Here is a 25,161-nt window from a genome sequence, read left to right as displayed (position 1 = left end):
CACCACCAACACCACCGCCACCTCCACCGATACCCGCCGAGCGCGGTGCGCGCGGGTAGGCCACGCTCGAACCAAAACATAATTAGCCTGCATTGTTAATGCATCAATATTTGCACGCTGTCCTGCCTTCCAGCCGCGGCGCGCGAGCTGCGCGCTTTCCAATAAGCTCGCACTTTGTTGCACCCGATATTACGCGAATATATCGCTGTTGATTACCGGCCGATTTTTCCTTCTCGTGTTGCCCCTTTCTCTCTTCCGTTCGCCCCTTTCTCTCGCTCCCTCCCTCCCTCTCTCTCTCTGTCTCGCTTTCTCTCGCTCTCTTTGGCCCGAGCTCGCCCATTTCGGTGGACGCTTACCTGGACACACGCTACGTGCACCGCCACCCCGCTTGTGCGGTGTAAACTCGATGCACAAACCCGCCTGAATTAATCGTAGCGCAGTTGCGAACTGACGAATCGCGTGCCACACGGGATTAATTCATAAGCGAATTTTCGTTCGCCGCGGAAAGATGTGTGCCAAGCGTCCTGTGTAATTTGCAGCATTAATCGCGGGTGTTTCTATTGTAACGTTAAGTATCGAATGCGCGCGATGATTGTTCTGTCGCGCCAAGGGACTCGAAAAAAGTAAAGAAAACAAAATCAACGCGAAAAAGGAGATCGAGAGTGAGAGAGAGAGAAACGGTCTCTCTGACGTAACGATTAATTTACTCCCTCCTTTCTATCTACGATTGAGTGTGCGCAAGATAATTTAAAAAATGCGATTTGCATATTACGGTTTCCGGTGCGAAGAGAAATGCGTGTAGTATTAATATAAAACCATTGTGCCGAGCTACCACGGACACGAGATCGCTGAGAGAATTAACGAAGCGAATTTTTCATTCAAAGTCGGCGCAGCTAGATTTGACTTTCCCGACGAGATAGAGTCGCGTGTATTTCGCTGTATTCCGGACAATTTCGACTTTTATTTGCGCGACAGGAAGATCATAACGACGCATAGAGCGCGAATCGAAGGGGGAAAGGAGGGGGGGGGGCGAATTGAAACCCGAGAATACAGAAGTGGAAGAGCGAACGTCGGGTTTGAGTGACTCGAAGGCACACAAGACACGCTGCGGAGCTAACAGCGAAGTGATGAAACGAGGGCGTTGCACGGGCGAAAGAGGGCTCAACGTACACCGGATTTTCCCTACTTCACCGACTTCCGGTTGCTCGCGTGCCGCAATTCTATCGCCCACATCTGGATCTTTCCTTCTGCCGATCTTGGCCGCATAACCCAATTTCTACTACGCGAGCCTTTCGCCCATTCGATATCAAAAGTAGCAGCGTGGGTCATCGAGCGATCAATCGAGCGCGCTGATATCGATCGACATACCGGTTTTATGGAAAAAAAAATCTTCCTTTCACGCGCCCGATCCGTCTCGATAAGGAAACCTCCCCCATGAAGAGAAAGAAGACCTCGCGCTTCGGAAGCGGGCCTTGAATCGACTCTGGAAATCGTTAGGTCGGGCGAGACTCTCTCTAGGGGGGTCGTCGACGACAAGCTGCGGCGTCTATCGAGACGCGGGGCGTTCCGCGCGCGTTCTCTCCCGCAGGAGGAGCCCCGTGGCACCAGGGTCTTCCGTTAGTTCATCGTCTTCCGGTGACTTCCGGTGGCCTCTAACGAGGGACAATGCTCCTGGTGCACGCTGTGCACGCGGCGCACAACAATCGCGTCTCAAGTTCCTCCAGGCGGGAGGGCGGTGCTGGCAACGCTCGCTCTCCTTGTCTCCGCTTCCCATTCTTCCTTCTTCTCGACTACTTATGCCACATAACGTGGCTCTCAATGGCACATTAGAAGGCAGCGAGCGCTTCGAAGGGCCGATGCTGTGTGTGTGTACAACGCCGCGCTGAGAAGGAGCGAGCGAGCGAGCAAGGGGAAGAGAGAGAGAGAGAGAGAGAAATCGCGACTCTCGACTCGAACACAAATTATAGACTCCCGGATCGACCGTTGACGCGACTCGTCGACTCGTAGATTCGCCAATCGCTATTTCGGCCACTCGGGACATGAGCTCACGGCTGTGTACGCACGTCGCTTGCTCCTTGTTCGCGAGCGCGGCAAATGGCATTCACGGACACGCACGTCTCTCGAATCTCGATCCTTTTCAACGGTATCGCAAGCGTCTGGCCCTCTCTCTCTCTCTCTCTCTCTTTCATTCTCTCCGCTTGGTGTCTTTGTGGGGAGACGCACCAATCGCTTCGGGGTAGATCGAGGAGTCGACTACGCGAACTTTACAGGAGACCACTCGAGCGCAAGACGATTGTTTAGTCGCCTCGAGGATTGACTTCTTTCTCTTCTTCTGTTTCCTCAATGAGCCGGCCGCTCCCTTTCTTTCAGCTTTTCCTCTCTCGACCGGCTACATCCTCCGCGCGCCGACCGTTAACGGTCGGCGGAGACGTCGCCGAGCAGTCTGCTCTCTCGGGGTGTCGACAGATTCCCGATCGAGCTCCGGGGGGGATCGCGTAATGAGATATTACACCTCGGGTGCTTGTGCAAAGGCAGATTCTGACGAGTACTGGAAATTTCCTCCTCTTGATTTCTCTCATTCACGAGTAATTTATTTTCTAATAAAGTAGAGAGAGAGAGAGAGAGAGAAAGAGAGAAGTAGGGGGCATCGGAAAATAATCATATTTAATTAAAATTTGTAACAAATGAATACAATAATATGTTGTGCGAGTGAAGATTGAAGTATCTGGAATTTTAAAGAACACGTGATGAATATATAAAAATATACATACGGTGTAGTGATTTTTAATTTTTAATTTTGTACGTAGTCGAAAGGTAAAAGCGAGACAAAGAAGCGGAATCAGCGTTTATTCTCGAACGTCGATTTCTCATTAAAACGCACAATCCGTGCGCGAGGCGCTGAAGGGACAAGCGTTCCTCTATCTGTCGCTCCATCCTTTGACAGTAGCAGTCGGCGACACGCCCGCAAAATTGCTTCCACAGGCATGGTCGCGGCGCGGGAGAGACAATTTTTCGAGGGCTGCGAAAAATATATTAATAACTCCGGTGTTGCAGTAAAGGACGAAGGGCTTCCCGAGAGTAAGGGATGGTATGGTCGGGGGGTCGTGAGTGGCGGGTGAGGTAGAGGGAGGGCAGTAGACCGGGGGTAGCGACGAGGGGGTGGCAAGTGTTTCTGTCAGTTTAATAGCTTCGCGCCTACCTACCTCCTCATCCCTCCCCCTTTACTCCCACAAACTCACCCCATACGCGCACACTTTGCCGCCGACATTACAGCATCGTCACTCCACGTGTCAGAAGTTGCGCCAGACGTAGGAGGTCTGCTTAGATCTGATAACCCTTTGATATTCCCGTTATTTATTGCCCCCTTCGTCGTCGTTGTCGTCGACGGCCAGCTTCGCTGACGACGTCACACGCGTGAGAGAATCGATCGGGGTCAATTCTCGGAGAATTTCCGCACGAATATGCTTCGCGAGAAACCACGACGCGATACAAAGGACGACAACTGATGATAAAAAGGACAATATTTTCACACGCGATACGCGTCGAGGTGGAAAACGATGTTGCGATCGCCGACACTCTTCTTCACGTAATAATCGCGATATTATGCGGCATTACGTATATTAAACGGATAGTAATAAATATCTAATTTATTACGCTAACGCTAGTGTAATAATATTTGTATAAATCTTTTAATTATAAATATTTGCCAAACCTGTGTGTATAATGTACATATAATATGGAAATAATGCATCGCAGGAGTAAACGTACGCAGTATATTTGACGAATTTTAGTATTTGATTATATTTATTTTGTTATTTAACTTCCCGTCACGGCTGTGTAATTGAATTGTTCAAATTTGCTTGTTACACATTTTATTTAACTCATCAACTGTCGAACACGTGACAACAAATATCGCGTTATCGTATGATGAGTTATCGCTTATTGTGTAACTCGTAAACACAAATTTCGTACTCGTTAACGTATCGTTGCGCAGCTATTTTGTGATACATTTTACTTGCGTATAGATATATAACGCATATGTAACGCATACGTTAACAGTTGTAGAACAAGGATGCCGGTCATTTTTGCGCCGTTATTATCTTCGTTTCTCTACTTTATCCATTAAGAGAGCCCATAGAGCGCGTCTCGAAGCCACCAGGAAATCAACCGGTCAGTGTAGCGTTCTCGGCTTGTCAAAGGATACGATTTCCTGACGCGTTGCTCGACGGCACGAAGGTGCGCGCAATAGGTGATATCAACATCCGAGATGGAGACATTTTTATGCCGGTGTAAATCAAGCCCCTCCAAATATTGCGCGAAGGACGAAGTCGGCGCTGAATGAACGAAGGGTACCCGGCGTTGCCGGCCATAAAGAATGATATAACTGCACGCGACACATGTCTTCCCGGCTGCGAAACACAGTCATATCGTTGTTACTACCCGCTTTTCCGCGCGCGCCTGTGCGATTTCGCCGGCTACCAGAAATGAAGATTTGTTTCGGCGTCTTTCAGCCCGTCATATATTCCCGCCGCGGTCGTCTTGATTTTATGGCGCGCGAGATTTAAATCGTCGTCTCCGAAATGAACAGGATAAACGTGAACGAATAACTTTCGATTATTCCTTTTCTATTTCTTTTTCTTTTCATAAGATAAGGACGAGGAGAAAGAGAGAGAAGAAAGAAATATGCATGACCGAGATAGCTGTCACGTATTTTCACGCGAGATCGAGTTTCAATAAAAAATTAGAAAAAATGTGGACGAATGTGAGAGTAATCGAAATGGCTCGCTACGTCAGCTTCCCGATGGTAACGATTTTTGTGAAAATTTTGACGTTGGCGGTTAAAACGAACGTTACGTATTCATAGAAGGCGATTTTTTTCCATGGAAAAGTAAGGCACGACAATATACGCGAGATTGACGTTTCCGATACTCCTTCGATCGACTTTGAAGTCGATCCGATGGACAAATCACGGCGAATTGTGATGTGTGGTTGGAAAAAAATCGGGAATTGGTCGGGAGGTTCGTGACAGCCACTTTTCGCAAGGAAAAAAGTGGTCACCCTTGTCCAATAAGGGGTTTGATGCTTGTCCCGCTGACCTTGTCTCCGCGTGGGGTCTTTTCTGCTTCACGTCCTCGTCGAGACGCTTTCCGACGAAGGTTTTTTGCGATAAAAAATGCCTTGGTACGTTGACATCTTACCACCGACTACCAATAAAGTCTCGAAGGTTTTGGCGTCAGCGCGTCCCTTCTCGCGTATGAAACAACTATTATGGAAAGATGTAAAACGTCGATGTAGAAAAATAACACGCCAACCGCCAGTCTCGATTTTATTCAGACCCGAGACCAGATCGACTGAACCCATAAACCCATGGTCTGTCACGCCGAAACTATTTCAGTTTCAAAGCATTCCTACGTGTAAAAAAGAAAATTAATATTTTTTCAGATAGACGCGCTTTTCCAAATTTTCTTCCATACACAGTAAGAGCTCCTTTCTATATATTTTTTATTCATAAAATATTTCTTTCTTTCTTACGAACGTATTTCATATATAATATTCAGCCCTCCAATAATCGAGAAAAATCAAGAACTCCAATGCAAAAATAAAATTCAATAAATAAGATAAGATGAACTCCACGCGGACATACCGAAGCGAATATTTCTCATGGAATCATATAATAAAATCTACTCACACCGGATATAAAGAAGGTATTTCCTCTATCGATTACACAATCAGATCGATTATCCACGTTTTTATTCACACGGAATTGTTGCGTCTTCGATCCTCAGCATGTCCGTCAAAATCGATTCTCCCTCAGCTCCCGAGACTCCGAGAAAAGGAATTCTACGCTCGACTTTGACATTCGGTCACCGCGAAATCTCCTTCGTTATCAGCGTCACGTTACGCTACCCCCTCCCCCATTAGCCCCCTCCATGCGTTCTCTCAGACAGTCGCATTACGCTCCACCGCCGGAGCACCACGTTCCTCTCTCTCTCTCTCTCTCTCTCGAGGGATGCTGTAGTCGCCTTGGTGGGGACCCCAATGCGATAGGGGTGGCTCCGCCCGTGAGCCAACCAGAGGTTCCGCTAGAAGCGACCCGCCACACCCCGTGAATCGTCCCTGGGATCCCGCGAGAACCCTCGTCGTGCCATCCTCTTCTCAACAGATTTTGGATCCTCTAGTCCGCCAAGGGCCTGCTGACACGGAGCAGCGCTCTTCCCGTTGTCCGTTTCTTCCTGGAGTCAGCCGTCTGGAAGGGCTCGAACCACCCCCCGCGATCTCACATCTACAGACCCCCTGAGACTCGAGTCGTCACGGCCGCGTTTTCAACCGATCCAGTCGACCGATCGATCGCTCGATCATGAAGACGGACGACGGCCCGGATCTCCATCGAATGCGCTCGTTGATTTTCGTGATGTTAACGTGATCTCGTGATACCGATGTATGTGTTGGGACATGTGCCGGGAGTGATTGGAGTCATCCTCGTCTCGTCCAGAATCGCTTGGGAGATCCAGGATTCCGGATCCGAGGCGAGTCACCGATGAACGTTCTCGATCTGTCTCGGCCTGTGATCGATCGCACGATGAACGGTAAGTCCGGGTGATCGCGAGCCATAAACTGACATCCCAATGGAGAACGCCCATCGGAAAATTACACGCGACGATGATAGCCGAGTTACACGTCCGTCGACGGATAGAGAAATCAGCGAGAAAGTAGCGAATCGAAGTCATGTCAGTATTGGAACGTGATTGATGTCGTCGGAAGGAGAAGATGAAATGCGACAAGATTCTTTGTGCTCGGTGCGTAACACTATATAAACACTATGACAATGATGATATTGTACTTGGAATGATCTCGATTCGACGTGGTTTTCCGGCCAAATTATTCTCTTTCGAATAGAAACGTCTAAAACGTACTTCGAATCCGTTTCCGGTTCTCAACGAACATACCTTTTTAACTCTCGATGATTTAACGAGCAGCTGCTCCATTCTCGCGTTTATAATTACAGTTTTATCGATGATCGAGAATGAAAAATTACTTGGTTAAAATCAGCTTCGAGTGAAATCGGTGTAACCTGGCAAGCGTCGGATCTTCTTGCACGATGAAGTTATTTCACTTGTTACTTGAGCTTGCCGCGTTTTTGCCTCGACTCGCATACGAAGCCAAGTATCCTCCTACTGTGCTCCAGTCGGCAAACATTGGCGAGGAAGTTTGACCGCAGTCTGTCCGGAAGCCAGACTCCGGAGATTCGATCCTCTGTCTAATTTGGCCTGCCACTTTGCCCGGCAATTTCGTGACACGCTGATAATCTTATCGACGTTTCACGATACTGCCCCCTGGCCGCAGGATCCGACGACAGCCGTTTTTCTAATTAACCTCAATCGTCAATCTGCGCACGATGGAGTAGGGGGATCTGATATTGTCAGCGAGATTGTGCCTTTTAATCGCGCCATTCCGCAGGAGCTTTCGGGCAGAGCGCGTCGTGTTCCGCACGGAACGCGTTGACGTCGCCTTCTCCAGAGGATCCTCGTATCGCCAGGATGTCCTGTGCGGTTAGAGTAACGCGGTCTGCACGGGCGCGAACGTAGCCAACGGTGCAATCGCTCTTCCGACATCTCTTTAGCCGCCAATTTGTTTAATTATCTTTTCCGGAAGTCGCGCTTACATTCCTCGAAACCGGCGGCCAGTCTCCACGTCCTGTCCCGCGGATATTCGAGATGCTTTGCCAGCAGATTTCACTCCGCTCGACGACGATCTTTCCTCGTGAACGTCCGATCGACGCGAGGAAACGTTCGCGTAGCGGTATGTTACATACAGTCGAATAAAAAGTTAATTACCGAGTGCAATTAATCTCGAACGTCGATCGATACAAAACAACGGTTGGTCCGACGTTCAACATCCGTAATCCGGAATATAATGTCGAAATTCCGGCGAATGAGGCCGCAATTTGTCGTGTGAATTTCGAATTTATTTCCTCCCCTCGATAACCCAGCGCGCATAAAATTCACTCGACAATATTTGGATGCGCGCACACTCGGCCTCGTGTGCCTACTTAATACGGCGGATTAATCCATCATTGCTCGATCGTTTGTTAAAGCCTTCGATCGTGAAACGTCAACTCCCGATATATTCGGCGCATGCAGCTACGTGCGGGCAATCGATAGGCGAACTGCGCGAAGTATCGCACACGCGCATCAATCATCGATCACAATAGACCCGTGCGATGCAAAAGAGTCATTTGCTTTATAACTCACTAACTACTTCACCGCCGTGTGTGTGGATAAACACGTATTATTATTTTCGCAGTAAATAGCACGCGACGCACAATGACAACTGATAGAATAATTTTCATTAACCGTGTATCTCTATACTCTATACCCATAATATCGTAATTATTATTCATTGTTCGCGGAACGTCGTTATGGAGCGTCCGTGACGTGTTCTATACATAGAATCGCGATGAAAGGCCACGACTGTTCCTGCGAACATTTCATCGGAAGGAAATCCAGCTGTTTTATGATATTGAAACAGCGGAAATTGATCCGCATTCGAGTCTGATGCAGAAATTGCCGGTTCTCTCGTGTGCTTGAAAAGAGGAGAGGGAGATGAACAGTTGCAGGATAATCACGAGGGCGTCGAGCTTTTATGGTACAATCTCTTGATTGACATAAAAAGCGGATTCTTCCCACGATTAATTCGTCCAGGGCGTAACGTCGCGCTACAAAGCCGCGGCACTTCGCTCTAATCATCCTTAGTGGGCTCTCGAGCCGCGCTATCATCGGGGATACTGTCACGCATGGCTCGACAAGTATACTCGTACTTCTGTCAAGGGAGAAAATACTCCGGCACTTGTATCCCACAGGAGTCAAAGACCCCTGGCTTTCGAGGGTTTTCCAAATATTGTTCTTATGTCATATCGGCTCCTTGCGCGAGAGGACCCGGCGTGAGTAAAACCCGGCGTTACCCTTCGCGAGATCAGCTCTCTCTCTCTCCCTCTCTTCTTTATGATAATACATGATCAGCGCAAACTAACACCGGCGCTAAACTATGTTTATTCTGTCGATTAGGATCGAATTTTGGACAACAGTATCGTGTTCTATCGCGTTCTTTTTTTCTTCCGAAGCACGCTTATATCGCTTCGCGCGGCTCTTATTTCCTTCTGAGATCAGCGTATGAAATATGAATCCGGGAGGGCAATCACGTTATGATTCTACAAGAGACTGTCGTAATTTGGAGATACGTCCGTGTAAGACGGTTGTTAAATACGCGGAACTTCGTTAACAATACTCGCATGCTTACTTCACGTTCGTCAGCTCGACTTCTTCTCGGTCTCCTATATAGCAGAGAGTATAAATTTACAGTTTAGTAATCTTAGAGTCTCTCTACGCGCTCCCCCTTCTCGGCTTATTATCAGCGATTTATTTTTTCCCATTAGCAGTGACACATGCCGATATCGACTCTCGCAGACGTCCTATCTCCCGGAGCTTCGTGTCGACGAGCATGCCTCGCAGGATCACCGTTTTCTTTTACGACTCGGCCGCGTCGCCGACGTAAGACGGCGGATCCTTAAGTCTTTGTTTACTCTCTCTATTAGAATGGAATTGAGCCGGGGCGTCGTAAAATTGATACTTTTAACGTTTTATTGCGCCACGCGACGTGAGCCGTCTCTCGCGTGCGCTCGGCCACGCTACGTCGAGAACGTATCGTCTTCTCGCTTCTTCGCGGCCCGGTGAACTCTCGATCTCGAGAATGACGCATCCGACGAGGATTTAATTTAATTAAGCGACGTCGAAATCGCAATCGTGAGAACATTTCTCTCCAAGGAATCGCAGTCCTTCGTTCCCTCTCTCCCCCCCCCCTCTTTTCACCCTGTTCATCTTCTCGACCGTTTCTATATTCCTCCTTCGATACACCTGCCAGCTCGTCGCTAAAGCGATCATTTGCTTAGTCGTCGATTCACACGGAACTCGCGCTGTTTGCAGAGGACTCTCGATCTTCGCAGGTTCCTCCGCTGAGCGAACGACGACGACGCGCATAAAGTTCATAGTTTGTTTTTAGATAGCCGATACACCGCGAGAATATCTTTCGATTCGGAGATAAGAGCCGCCATTAAAAAGGGCTCGCATCCGGTCGGTGTGAGTTCTTCAAACAAATCCAGATTCTCGCGCGATGTTCCTTCGCCGCCTCGTGCGTGATATAATTGTCGCGCGTGTGCGGATAATGGATATAACAAATAGGTCTGATACTTTCCGCAGGTGCGAATAGATATTTTGGAAACGTATTTTTTCGAAATGATTTACATCCTTTTGTGATAAATCAGATTGCGTATAGTTTTAAAGTTCCGGAAAAGGCCCGTTTCTTCCCCACTTTTCCACGGATTTCTTAAGTTTCTGTCCCGAGGATACGAAAATTCGGTTAGAAAAATTCACGTATTCCCGGCTAAAGCCCACTACATTTACATTTTTCCATAAAGAAGATAAGAAACGAAATGTCCGCGGAAAAATGTGGAAAGAAATAGTTTTGTTTTTTTCCGAAGCTTTGAAACTATAAAATTGCGTTCGTAATTTTTTTTTCTATTTTGGACCCAGGCGACGAGTTGTTTGCGAACGGTAACTGCGCGAAATCGCTTGATAACACGCGATTGATAGAGTTCCGTTTCTCGCGGATGCCCGTCGCACTGGATGGTGTCACGGTGCATCGAAAACAGCCGACAGGAGGACAATAAAATCCTTATCACAGCAAACATCCTCAGCTTGGGTGTCACCGCATGCACGCGGCAGCTGCGTCGGAGAAACGCTCCGCGGCAGATAGCTCGCTTCAATTGACACTTGTCCTTGTGTGCCTAGGATTTCGTCGAGTCGTAAAGAGCAGGCGGGAAGAGAGTTAAAGAAGGAAAGGGGGGGGGGAGGGAGCGAGGGCGGCAAACAAATTCATTTTAGCTCTCGTGCGAAACGCACACGACGATTTTCCGACCTTCACCGAGACGCCGGAGTTTACACGGAGCCACGACCTTTCTCGCAACAAAACGCTCGCACTCGCGTTTAATATCACGAACCGCGACTTTATTGCGGGAACAACGAGCCGCCGTTTTCCCAGAAATGACCAATCGATACGTCACGTTCCGAAAAGTCTTTCGTCTCTCATCACCGTTCTTGCGCGCAAATCCTTCCCGGTAAATTGGATTTTCGCAAATGGCGCGCAACGTGTCGTCGGTTGATCGCAACGAGAGCGAACGGCGTGACCTTTCGAATCGCGCCGGGCGCGCGTCAAATGGAGGATTTTCACGAAGCGTGCCGATCGATGGATCGAACGCTATTGATTTACGACCCACGCCGTTCACTTTATCTCGATCAAACTGACGGCACCGTTGACGGGATCTACGATTCCCTGGCAGCAAATTTTCCTGAGCCTCGAAACGAACGTGAGCCGTCAAATGAAATTGAATAAAGATTTTACGAAACTGTAGCTGAAATGACTTCGACGAAATATTAAACGAAATTGCACAGGGATTTGGCGGAATCGTGGCTGAAATTAATTAATCGAAATTCGACGCGATGCGACCGGAGACGTCGCTATCGTGTTATAAGCGAACTCGAGGCCTCGTGCTCTCTCCCTCGAGCGTTTCCTCCCGAGATTCATCTGTCGCGTCTCTAAGACCATCGACGCTTTTCTCTTTCCAGGAAGCAGCGACGAAGGCGAGTCGACACCGGGCGCGACTGTACTCGGCGGGGGTGGCGGCGGCGAGAACGCGGAAATGGAGGAAAACGGATCGACTCGCGTGAGCAGCAACAGCGGCAGCAACAATCCCGTCTACAGGGATCTGAAGCCGCTCCAGGCAGGCGGCGCGCACGAGGTCCCGCAGGATTACAACCCGCAGTCGAGGTCCGCCTATCACCACCAGCGCGACTACTCACCGGGGATGGACCGACAGCGGAGTTATGAAAAGGAACATCAGCCATCGCCGTCGGCGCGGGAGGAGGAGAGGAAATCGGCCTGGGATTACAGCGAGAAGAGCGCGCGGAAGGATTACTCGAGGACGCGGGATTTCGGCAATGAATATCGTGAGTTTCACCCCATTCCTCCTTCGGTCGCGCCGCGGAAACGTTCGCGACGTTTGCTCCGGTGATTTGCCGGAACAGCGAGTCGAGAAACACAGATCTTTCAAAGTCTTCACGTTGAAATAACCCATTCGTAATAATTCGTCCGAAGTAATTAAAAAGTCAGGTTATTTCGCTGATACTTATTAATGGTTTGTATCGTCAAATCTTGTATCATACATATATTAACAATTATACCATGTATTATTAAATGTTAGAACTTTATAACAACTTTATAATATATCGTAACATATTATAAAGTGTTATAATTTAATATGAGAACTAAAGGAAATTACAATAAGATGGAGAAATACTAAATTTCATATTTGTTCCTTGATTTCATAGTAAATATGAAACATAATTATTTTATAGCTAACAACACTAATATTATGAAGGTCTTCAAGATTGCAAATTTTAATATAAAAATCTAAAATTTACTAGCAGAAACGCTATTACTTTTAAGAACATTTTTAACGGTGTAAATGTTGTTCAGCGAAGAATCAGCGCGGAACACGAACGCGCTTATTTAGCTGCCTTCTTTCAGCGAAACGCAGCCATTAATGCATACATTTTGCCACCCTATGTATAGCTGCTGTGTTATGATTTTCCTAGATAAAACGGGGTGTGGGCAAGTCATAGGCTTAACCCATTAGATCTAGTTCGGAACGAATCATTGTGAATGGGCGATATATCGTTCGGGAAAGCCGCGATCGTGCGATTCGACGCGAGTGCCAGCACGAGTGAGTGACTCACAGATATCTTGACATCTTCCTTAACGTTTGCATGTCCACAGAAGACGCGATAAAGCAGGAGCCCAAGGATCAGTCGAGTCGCGAATGGGTGTCACCGGTGCCTGAGGTCGAAGTCGGCGGCTCGGCGCCCGGAGGCCCGCACGTACGGGCGCGCAAAGACATCCCTCGTGGTGCCAGATTCGGCCCGTTCCTCGGCAAATGGGCGAGCGAGCCTTTTAACCCCCGTTACGCGTGGGAGGTGAGTCGTATATTTCTTCTCCCGCGGTGTGTATAGACGTGTGTGCGCGTTTATCGCTTTCGCCCGCTTTCGAATTTTCGAGTGGAGGTAGTAGCTGAGGCGGTCGTAAAGCGAATAGGTGCTCGATCAGCTCAAACTGACCTTTCGAAACGAAAGATGTTTGCCGCGCTCTCGATGTCGCGAGATAGTCCTCCGTGCCGCTCTCTTTTCGCTTCTCTTTTCTTCTCCCGAGAAGTTTTGTCCGATTAGCGCGACGAGTATTTTTCCCAACGTCGAATTAATGAAAAGGAAATACGCGATTGCCGGTGTCTTATTTGTGTGAGGGAACGGAAAATAATATTCACGAAAAGTGAGAATACTTTCACGTAATACATATCCGTACGAGGATAGTTAGTTCGATGTTATTGCAAATAAATATATAAAATCTTTACTTCTTCGAAGGACAAAATTTTGCACCGTTGCTGAAATATATCGATTTTCGCTTTCGGCGTGACGTGTGCATGAGAGAGAGATTCGAAATGATCAAGCCTCCGGCATTTTCGAATGTACGCCAGTTCTCCCGTCAATGACACACTCGGGCCTCACGAGGATTCACACGCGAATCTCGTCCGATATCATCGCGAATTCAAGTTGTCGTCGAACCGTTTGAAAGATGATCGATCTGTTTATGGCTCGAGTTCGGCGCAGGAATGTTTCGTTCCGCGTCCGAGCCGATGCCAGTGGGTTTTTCTATCCTCCTGCTATAATCCCGGGGTATTATCCGGCAGATGCCGGCGATGGTGAAGGAAAAAGAGAGCGAGAGCGGGAAAGAGAGATAAAAGCAGACAGAGTCGTCTTCTTGCTTCGACAGCAACCACCTGGCCGACTCGCCGAAGGTGTCATCCACGTTGACAGATCTGTCAATTGGATCGTCTCGGACAGCTATCTTTCTCTCTTTCTCTCTCTCTCTCTCCTCTTCTCTTTCATTTCCTGTCGAAATTTTCAGATTCCTACGGAATCTATTCGAAGACGCATACGCTGAACCGAACATTCCTAAGTCGACCGTAAAATCGGCGTTCGAAGTCACGATCGAGGAATCAGCCCGTGAAATCGTCAACAGATAGCTCCTTTCTGACGCCATAATAAGGGAGCGCTCGCGATTTGCTCGCACATGTCACTCATGTATCGCTAGAATGTCATTCTATATCGGTTTCCGCACTGGGTCGGATATTTTTAGATTACAATACGGCAATACCAGATTGGGACCGATGCAACGAATTCGCGGTTTTCACGGTTCACTTCGTCCCCGGAAGTACGTTGAAATTTGTGTCGCGAGCACGCAAAGATTTCCGGATTTGGACAGTAGGAAACTGATCGGGTACTGGTCCAGAGGGTGTGATAGATATGATAGCGGCGGCGTTAGCGCATGTCGCACTGACAAAATGTAAATGGCACCATCCATCTAACTGCCGACAAAAAGGCAGCCGGGGCCAACTGTCGGACCGGCGATTACAGGATCGATTAAAGCCAAACTACCCCTTCGTTTCGCCGGGCCGATCTATCAACCCCACGCGCGTAAACGTACTATACGAGCGCGCGCGTGAGAGGGAAAACATCGCGAGAGAGATTCGGCCGCGATTTCTCACGTCGATCCGCGTTTATTCGGAACGGCCGCACGAACCGGGCCGTAAAAGCCGAGAGAGAGTTTCCCAAAATCACCCAGATCTCTTATTCGGTTTCCAAAGGCGGTCGAATTGTCTTAATTTTATCACGAGGTCACGGAAATATTTTATCGTGTGAAATTCGGAGGCTTGTTAAATATAGAAAAATTGAAATCAGGGCGATAGGGTGTCTTGCAATTTCCATGACAATGTCGATAACGAATGCCTAGGACAGTTAACAGACCACACAAACCTTTTCTGGAATCCGGTGAGGCAAAAAAGACTCCCTTTCGATCGATTCACACGTTACTTCCCCGATCCTAATCCTTTTCTCACATCCTCCGGGAAACTCGCCTCGAAGTTCTCGAGGCGCGAGATCGACAGAGGGGAAACGTACAGCTCGAAACCGACATTCGCCCCAAATTTCCTCGCTGTTTATCCACTCTGAAATTTCCCGCGGAAGATCGGAAAGTTTTTATAGGATTACCGAATTTGGGGTGATCGCGTCGAATCAATTTCTCTGGCCAATCTAGACGTATCGACTCGCTTGGCGACAAACGTGTAATAATCTTTCAATTAAGCAGAACGAGATAAGATCCTTCCAGGCGTAAGAATCATCATCAGATTCTCAGAGCACCTATCGTTTTTGTTGGTTAGTTCCTGTTGATTTCGCAATTGTTTCACAGTCTGTCATTTCTTCCAAATAAAAAGGCAAAGGTTTATTTCCAAGCTTCGGGAAAAAGTCTACGCTATTTCGCCATACGCGTAACTTGAACATTCAGAAGAAAGAGGCAAAATAACAGTCGTCGTCCTTACGAGGGGTTTGGCTTATTGTCGGGACCCGAATCTGGGAATTGGTTGTCGATAGTTTAGGTATCACCATTACATCACCTGCCGCGAGGTTTCCACCTCGTTTTTCCGAGTCCGCCGGAAAAAAGGGTGAAATAAAATACAAGAGGAAAGGAAGAAATAGAAGAAGAAGAAAGAAAAAACGTGAATGAGACGGCGGAGGGTAGATCGGGATTCTCTCCGCTCTCCCGATGTATCCCGTTCGGTGACGCGTGATCCGCAGGACGACCGACCTGCGGCGTGCCTGCGTGGCGACTAAACCAATCTAAGGCTTAAGTTCACTCGGCCGAGAGACCCCTCGCGTGAGGGCTGGGCTTCAATTTGCCGAATGATTTCGAGAACCCGAGTTAAATGATCAACCGAGTTGCGTTTATTGCACGATGTTGGTCGGCGTTACGGTAGACACGTTTGAAAAATGATTGCGTGTATCGCCCGAATGCGCAAAAATCTATTAGCCTAATGCAGCGTGATATGCGGGGTGTGTATAAACCGTAACGGGAATTAACGTGCTGGACAGTAAACGTCGTTTAAACGATGTGTCGAACGAATGATTTATTTCACGGCACGCGAGCTCGCGAATTTTGTCTTTTAGAAAATATTATTTATCATATTATATCAATGTAAAGAATATTTCAAATTCTGTCTTTTTAACACGCACGCGCCACCAAGTGCAACGCGAATCATCGTCATGTGCGATTCGTAACAAAACCGACCGAGTATTTCTAGTGACAAAATATGAGGGATATTTTAAAGGTGCTTAAACTTGCATTCGAAAGGGATCTCTTATTTACCTCAGTTTACGTGCGCGGACATTTAAATCTTTTCCGAGATCTTTTCCCTCGAGTATACTCCACACCGAAAAATCATTCACGTCGGGTTTACGCCCACGAGATTCCCCCACTCTTTCGGCTATTCGCGCGCTCTCCCGCTTCCCGGGTATTTTCCTTCTCACTTTTCTTCGTCTACATATTGAAACCGGCGGCGTTTTTTCCACGTGGTTGCCGGCAACCCCTCGCGTGGTCTCTTGACTCGGAGACCGCTCGCTTTTCGGCGCGGTCACGTGGGAGAAAAGAAGGACCGGAGTAACCGCTTGTTTTTCATGCTGAAGCGGCCGCACGCGCCTCGTACGAGGCACTTTTTCGGCAAATCGACCGGAAAAGCCCGCTGTTAGAGACGTATGCGACTGACAAATCATATTAATGGTGATTCTCGAGAAAACGTGCTATCGTCAACAGCACGAGTTCCATTTCGCATAGTGATGTCGTCGTGTCGATATGAATGCAGCTCATCGGTTAGGTCGACATTAACCGCGTTGTGATTCATGTTTCGTTCAATTTAGCGCGAGGAAAAACCTATTACAATTGTTACATAGAAAGAAAATCAATAATAGATATTCTCATATATAAGCTAGAATATTATGATATTCTTAAAAGATTTTTAGTCTTGAATTGAATGCAAGTAATACTTGCATCGATACAAATTCAACCAAATCAAGACTGAACACTTTCTATGAAGATAATAACATTCCTGCTTACGCATGAGAGATATCCATCATCGATTTAAAAATAATCTTTTCCCGTGTACAACGTGCAATGAGAATACATTAATAGACAGAAACTGAATGGAATCTAGGAAAACTGCATATATTTCTACCGGGGTACCTCTCGGCACAATTTTGAGTCACACCGGCACTCTTCGCCCCATGTTCGCCGGCTCGCAGGTCATCGCAGATCAAAACGACACGCGGATCCCGTTCGTGAGATTTGCCGAGAATCGTAGGTGGAACTACGATGGCGATCGCATTGCCGACGTTATTAAATTCTCGGTTTATCCTGAAGTAGGTATTCTAGACAATCCGCGCGTCCGTCGTTCTAGGCCGACAATAGAGCGCACATCGGCGCCTATTATCCGAGGACATTGTCCACGCGAACTGGTCTTCAGGGCGTTACTGCCGGTCAAGCCCCGGAAGTGATTCGACAATGAAGCACATTATGTGCTCTCTCTCTCACCTCCCTTCGCTCTACCACCTCCCCCTATCCGTCCATGGTGCGGCCTAACGTCCTTATTAACTACCTTAGTGCACACAAGTGCAACACGACCATTTCCCTCCTCCTGCATCCGAGGCTCGCGTTGGGCATGTCAAATCGATAGCCGATCCCGGTCGGCGGGATTCGTCGCTCGCCAGTTCTCAAGGCGTAGGGTTACGCTTTCACCGTCTTGCGATTTCCCGTATTTGAATTTGAAATGAGAGAAAGAGAGCCGAGGCGACGTCGTCGGTCGCGCTGGAGTGGCCGCATGCCAGGATTCGCGGCCAGGATCGAGGAGAGAAAGAGAGAGAAGGAGAAATGGCAAGAAACAAGTGACAATCAGTGACGCCGGGATCTCCGTTATTGTCCGAGCTGTCACGCGTCTGACGCGCCGGAATGTCAAAGGATCTCCCCCTCCCTCCTCTCCTGCCCTCTTCCCATACGTCGTGGTCATCTATGCGAATACTGGCCAAGAAGGACGCAGGACGATCGAACAACCGTGTAATGCGCGCTCCGAGCACCCCGCGAATCGCGTTTCTCTGCCTCTTTTAAACGCCTCTTTCATTTCGCGAAACGATGTCGCAGAGACACACGTGTATCCTTTCGCACACTTTTCGCGAATTCTCCCCTCCGCGATCCAGGCTGCGATTTTAAATCAATATTTTGACCACCGTAATTCGTGGGAGTCGAAGGATTCGGTCGAAGGACGTCGTACTCGTGCGAAAAAACACCTCTCGTTATGTCGCTCCGCGAAGGAGAGATTTTCTTTCCCGCGTGCTTCCCTTCACGAGGCCGCGCTTTATGGGTTCGACAAAGGGGACGGTACGGTCCTGAAGTTGACCTGTGAGTGTCGCGAGAAAACCTGCGCAGGAGCGGCGGTGCGTGAGACGGAGGACGCGATCCCCGGCGCGGCGCATAATATAACGTAACAGTTTCGAAAAAGTTTTTTTCTACAAAAGCGGCATGCACCGAGCGGCGCATACGTTACTTCTCGCAAGGGCGCGAGGATGCAAGGGCGGCCAGGGCTAACTAGTCCTTTTCTCGAGGATCGGGTTTTTGATTGACGGGTTTCGCCAGGTCCCGTTACTAGCGAGGCGCGAGTGAGCACCTTCTCGCATTATGTTAATAGAGATATGATACACCTTTGTGCGACCCGTGCCGTTAAAGCGCGTATTTTGACATTTAAATTTACTCGCCTTCAACTTCGGCGATCGAATCTCCGGCGTTCGCCCTTTCGTGCGTTCACCGAGCGATGAAAACGCTCCGACCACGGACGTATCCTCGAAGTCGAAGCCGAAGGCGAAAACCGCGAACGAACGCGTTTCCGCGGACGTCACGCGACTCGCGGAGAATCCCAGCGAGAGTCGCTCCGCGTTATATCGAACTCTGTCTTTCATATTTAATAACCGCGCGTTGTGTATTTAGTTACGTCCTACATTTCACGCGCGCGCGGCAAAAATCAGGCGAAAATCCTACGACCCACGTTCGCAGGACGGGAGGGGGGAGAGGGGAAGGTAACACATCATTATCGTGTGGTTTCGCACGGATATTTCTCAATTTTTCCACGCGTTAATTGAAATTGCGCTCCTCGACGAAATCGTTTGCGAGCGTGAACACATTAAGAGGCCGTACGCAGCACCACTAAAGCCTAACTATCTTCTCTTTTCTTTTCTCTCTCTCTTTCTCCTTCCCCCCTCTCTCTCTCTCTCTCTCTCTCCCTCTCTTTCTCTCTCTCTTTGCCAACTGAACTGTAAGCCGGAGTCTCCGCTTGGCACCCCATCGCACCCTCGAGCGTGCCATGCTTCTGGGGTGGCAGCGAAGGGTGATAAATCTCGCTTGCTCGTTACCCCGCTATCTGTCGATAATAGACATAACCGACACGTGTTGCCGGATCGTCAGACTGACCCGGGTATCTCGCCGGGAACAGACGAGTCGACGGCATCATCGGAGCAAGACACGACCCCTCCGCCGTCGTCCTTATCCCTTTCATCCGTTCTCGCGGGATGATGATTGATTTTGCGACCTTATTGTCTCAATATCTTGAGAATCCGGATTAAAACGCTATAAATTGTATATATATTTAATATAGCTATACAATATGTTACTTCGTCGTTAAGCATTTTCGCGTGTTTCGTCGTTTTCTGAAATTACTAATTGCACATTCGGTGTTAATTGTACGACAAAGCGAGACGCGTTTTTCTCTCGCTCAAGTCGCGACATTAAATTCTTCTGAACTTGCGACGGCAGACGAGTGATCGGCGCTTTCCTGTGCTTTCGTACAGTCATTGTTTCGCCTCTCTCTCTCTCTCTCTCTCTCTTTCTCATCGCGACGATTGGGGTGGTTTCACAGGGTCGATGGTGTTATTCAGCGCGGGATAGGGCCTCCGCGTGTGTAGGAAGCCGTTCTTCGTCTTCTCAGGCGTGGACTTAATTGAACTTGTTCGCCAACTCATAACGAGAAGTCGACCAAGTGCACTGCCGGTTATAATTTACGTGAAACAATCGCCGCCTTTGATGTCACCAACGATCGTCTCACGATTCGCGGGAAGTATTACCTCGCGTGGGTGGGAGCGGTTATGAGGAATCGCGGGTATTCGAGGACGAGAACTTGAAGAACCGTCGGATACGATCGTCGCGTGGTCGATTGTCTGCTTGCGTCCGCGCACAAAGAGAACACGTCCGAATCGAAATGCGAGCGGGCAACCGCGTATCTGTGAGCTGAAACTCTTGGGGTAAATTTCAACACAGCGCCGCACAATTTTATCCTCGCTTTAATAAAAGAGGATAGAAGACACGGTGAATTTGAAACTGACCGACGCGCTATGTTTAACGGGGGTACACGTGTGTCAACTTAAAACGAGACGATGTGCAAACACCTGCCGACACACGCGCGCGCGAGCAGCATTTCCGCGATAAATGATGCACGAGCATGCCGAATATTTCTCATTCTGGCGCGCACCGAAGCTTCCGTCAGGCCTCAGACGCGCCGATCGGCGAGCAATTGATCGCTATTCGTAATTTCTATTGCGTCCGTGCAAACCTACCTGCCGCGCGTTTAAAATGTAAACCCAATTTAACCCGTGAATCGACGACCAATCAATGGTGGTAATTGTTTTGTCGCGAACGGGGGGAAAAAACAAGTTCATTCGGTATAGCAAAATACTTTGAAATGCAGGCCCCGGCCTGTTTGACCGGACCAATGACCCTCGCGCGCGAACCAATGAAATTACGGAGTGTGCATCAGCCAGCGGCACTGATTGAATTTTTTCCGGGCCGAGGCAAAATGTTGGGAGCGATTGAAATTATATAGTGTGCATCAGGCCGGCGTCCGATGATTGGATTTAATTTTTTGCCAGGGCGAAACGAAGTGTTGCTCATTATAACGCTGTGATCGCTCGCTCGACGCGCCGAGTCGTTGTCTCGGACAATGTCGCGGTTCGACCATTGAATTTTATATTATAATAGAATGCTAAGTGTCATAAGAGGGAATAGACGAAATGAGACAGAAAATAAGTATTATCTGTATCTTTTCCTAATGTACTATTTCAGTCAAAAATATCAGTTCATTCAAAGTATCGCATTTTTAATTTCCATAATTGATAAAATTATATTATTGAGAAGGGATAGGATGAACAAGAAAATGTTAAAATTCCGTGCCATGGAAAATTGTAAAACTATGAACAACATGGCTCGAACACCACCTTTCACAAATAAATTAGTACATTCGGATTGAAAAAATCATAGAAAATCGTTGACCAATCAGGAATCACTAGATGGAACAGGAAATAATACTTGTTCTACCCACTCTTTATTTCGGCACGCTTCCGGCTTCTTAACATGGCATCTAACATCCCAATATAATATAAAGTTCAGTAGGTTCGGGGGAGGGGGGGCATACGAAGACGAAAGGAAGGAAGCGAAAAAAGAACATCGCTTCATCGGACGTCGACTGGGAAATTCTCGCGATTGCGGAATATTTATTGTCTATTTTCGCACGTAGACTCCACTTAGCTCTTAAGATTGCCGTGTAGCTCCGAGTTGACAGATTGTGTGTGCATGCGAGCGCGCGGGCCTTGATACAATAACCGAACTAATCTGGTCCAGCACAGGGAGGTAGTCTAAGTTCAATATACACACAGGAATACATTGCAGCCCGGAGGCGTTTCGTGTGTGCTTTCGACTATTGCCCTGCATAAATCAAGCCACCCCCCGGCTAGCTCGGGGCCTCGTGAATCGCAGCGTTGACTTAATTGTCCCGCACGCTGCGCAAAGGATGAAGGATCTCGGCCAACCAAGATGTGCATTTTGCGATCTCTCTCTGTCTATCTCACACACACACACACACACACACACACACACAAACACTGTCCCTCTCTCTCTCTCTCTCTCTTTCTTTTTCTCTACTTTCTCGGCGCGGAGACTGTCGATTTTCAGCTTGTCCGTTCGTCCATCCGTTCAATCATAGCTCCTTATTCGTTAGTTCATTCAATGCATTTATCCTACCGCTCGTTATTATTACCCGCCGATTACGCTTAATCCGATTTAAGTATGCCGTGGCGCAAATTTGCGTTGATTACGATTACAGCAATCCATTGTAACGCGTTTAGCGTCGCGTCGCTTGATCGTGACTTATTTGGAACTAAAGAAACTGAGCGCACCAATCATTTTATCATTGTCTTTTATTCGGTATCATTTTCTCCGCACTCTAATAATACATGAAATTTTTCTTAATATATGAAATATTACACAGCAAAGAATTTTGTATTAAATTTCACACAACGGTCCGCCTAAATGTATTAATTGGACGCAAAGTGAATATATCAAGAAATAACATAGTCTGTCAAAAATTAATATAAAAAGTATAAGACACTTTGACACTATTTATAAGCAAATTTTATATATAACAATAAGTTATTTTTTCTTTATCACGCTAATATGCTACGTGTACCTTGGACTAATATCCTGTTCCACGATGTGGCAGGTTTGATGCTAAATTAAGACACATTTTGCTGTTACCGCGGGAGGCATAGTTCTCATTACTTTGTAAAATAACGTCGGTCTTTTCTCTTACGACTCGTGCACTTCATTTCATAACCTTTATATCCTAATACTTTAACACAGACAGCACAATTCGACAAAATAGTGTCGTCTTTGGCAGACAAAGACATCTCTATAGAATATTTAACATATAAAACATGTTGATTTAACAGATGACAACTGTTTTATTGAAAAAAAATATTTTTAAAACCACATAATCTTTGTTAATATATTACTTACCTATAAATTGTATTATTACATATAAATTACATATAAATTGTATACTTACATGTAAATTGTATTATTTTAACATAAAAGAACGTTGAATACCAATTCAACACAAAAATTTAACCGAGACTGATTGTAACACAAGAACAAAATGTTTTTACCGTGTATTATTGAGAAGAGATGATGACGCTTCGATCTTGAGATTAATCAAATGATCGATCGTAAAAGGGAAAAGATACACACAATCGAGCTCGTTTACTGGAAACAAAGGTCCGTCATTATTCTTTGTTACGCGGTGAGCCGCAGCGAGCGGGAAGTTGTTTTGAAGGGTCGGACTTTCAGATCGGCGAAATTTTGCCAAATTTTCCGGCGGGTCAGCCTCTCTAATGATCGATCATATAAGGGGCTGGCGATGACGCGACTCGGATATAATTTATACCGCTAGATACGTCGGGGGTAGCTTCCCTTAGAAGTCGCGCTGCAGAGAAGGCGAGCGAGCGTGTGCGCCCACGTCGGGGGTGGCATCTGCTGCGTGTTAGACACGGGTCGGAGGGCACCGCTTGCTCTGTCATTACTTGCATTACTTCGCCGCGTGTCAAGTGGGTCAAGTATGAGTAGAGAAACATGTATACGCGATCGAGGAAAAAATGCTCAGTGCCTTCGGCGAATGAAGTTCCGCCGATATTGTCCGAGGTAATTCGGCAAGGTGAACTTTGTAAATTAAATTAGCGCGACCTTTCTGCAATAATTTAACTGGAAGTTATATGTCCGAATAATACCAAATATGCGAGGTTTATTAAAAATATGGGAACAGTAAAATATCTTAAAGAAGAAACAATTGACAAAAAATGGCTCAGACCAAATTGTTCACATTTTGTACAAAAAATAGAAATTTGTACCGAAAAATATCAGAAAAAAGTAAAATATCTCGAAAAGTATTCTTTTTTATTTACCATAGTATTTTTATATGTGGAATGAGCAGAAGAATCGATTTATGTTAAAAAATAATATGATTACGTTTAAAAAAATTAAGTTGACCTTATAATGACCTTGAGTTATTGATTATTCAACGAAGTTAAAATCGCCAACTTATATTCCCCTTCTAACTCTGTAACTTTTGTCTGAGCCATTTTTTTGATCAATTGCTACATTTTAAAGATATTTCACTGTTTCCTCACTTTTGATAAACCCTATATATCTTGTATATTCTCGCATATCTCATATAAATTTATTTTGTATATCCCTGATTTTTTTAAAATATAAAACAACTGAACGATTTTAAATACGTCATTCCGATCTGAAAAATCTAAGTGGGAGATCTAACTAAAAAGTCAAAGTTTCCTCTGAACTTCGCAGGCGCGAGAGCCAGGTATTAACTGGACGTGAAGAATGAACTCGGCTGTACGCGAAATATATAACTTCCGGCGGCTTTCCGAACTACGTGCAACCCGCGTCGGCGTCGCTTAAAATGGACGAGGTAATGCAATTATTCGTGCGAACGTGTGTCGTTAAATCGTGCATAATTTCACAGAAACGCGCGGAACGCGCGCAAAGGCGGCGACACGCTGAATTCCAATCAAGCGAAAACGATTCGCGCGTTACATCAATTAATACGTCATCCGCGTGATCTCGCCGTGGAGGAGAATTCGTCTCGGCGGAGTAATCGTCGTACGGAGATTCGCACGCGCCTCGCGGTAATTTTCACGGGTCTGCGATCAGACTTCGCGTGCGAGAGGAGAATCGCGAGCACTCTCGGGCGAGAAACGGGACGGAAGGGATTCCGGACGATTCCTCGGGATTAATCAAGCGTTAATTAAGACTAGCGGGCTGCCTCCAGGACTCCTCTTCTCGCTCGCTCGCCCGCTCGTTCCTCCGCGACACCGGAGAGGAAATTAAGCAAAGATGTCGCCGTGCCTAATGCCTCGCTCGGTCGGTCGTAAGGATCGACGCCTGGCGCTACGTGACGCCTAAACTCGTAAACAGTTCCGTTATTTAGGGGATGATAATTGACCGTTTCGCTCACCCTCTCTCGTCGCGCACGAATTTCCCGAAACAGCGGAGAGCGCGTCGACGACTCTCTGGGAAATTTGCCGGTGCGCCAGCGCAGTTGATGTTTACGAGAAACGATATCTCCTGCTTCTCTCTTTCCCTTTCTCTCTCCCTTTCACGCTTACTCTCGCTTCTTCTGCCGCGGAAAGGGGATGAAAATGAAATTCGATACGCCATTGTTGTGTCACACGAGCGTAATCTCGCTTACTCGCTGTTACCTCCTATGATGTATACGTACGGTGCGTT

The 25,161-nt window shown here is 47.3% G+C and overlaps 1 protein-coding gene across 3 annotated transcripts in view; it reads left to right on the top strand.

Moving 5' to 3' along the window:
* The first annotated feature begins 6,106 nt into the window (after window positions 1-6,106).
* LOC106744786 (PR domain zinc finger protein 16-like) overlaps window positions 6,107-25,161 on the top strand; it is a 44,032-nt gene continuing 24,977 nt past the window's right edge. For 2 of the 3 annotated variants that reach the window (XM_014619823.1, XM_014619822.1), the window contains exons 1-3: window positions 6,107-6,587; window positions 11,679-12,059; window positions 12,889-13,085. In XM_014619823.1, coding sequence (XP_014475309.1) covers window positions 6,539-6,587; window positions 11,679-12,059; window positions 12,889-13,085 — 627 coding nt within the window. In that variant the 5' untranslated portion in view covers window positions 6,107-6,538. Of the gene's footprint in view, window positions 6,588-6,778; window positions 6,798-11,678; window positions 12,060-12,888; window positions 13,086-25,161 lie in introns of those variants that run through there. The other variant, XM_014619824.1, reaches the window with a different exon arrangement.

The sequence above is a fragment of the Dinoponera quadriceps genome, unplaced genomic scaffold (assembly GCF_001313825.1).
Source record: "Dinoponera quadriceps isolate SergipeBrazil2010 unplaced genomic scaffold, ASM131382v1 scaffold1471, whole genome shotgun sequence".
NCBI classification, from domain to species: domain Eukaryota; kingdom Metazoa; phylum Arthropoda; class Insecta; order Hymenoptera; family Formicidae; genus Dinoponera; species Dinoponera quadriceps.
The sequence above is the reverse complement of the archived record's forward strand: the minus strand, read 5'-3'. Positions and strand labels throughout refer to the sequence as shown.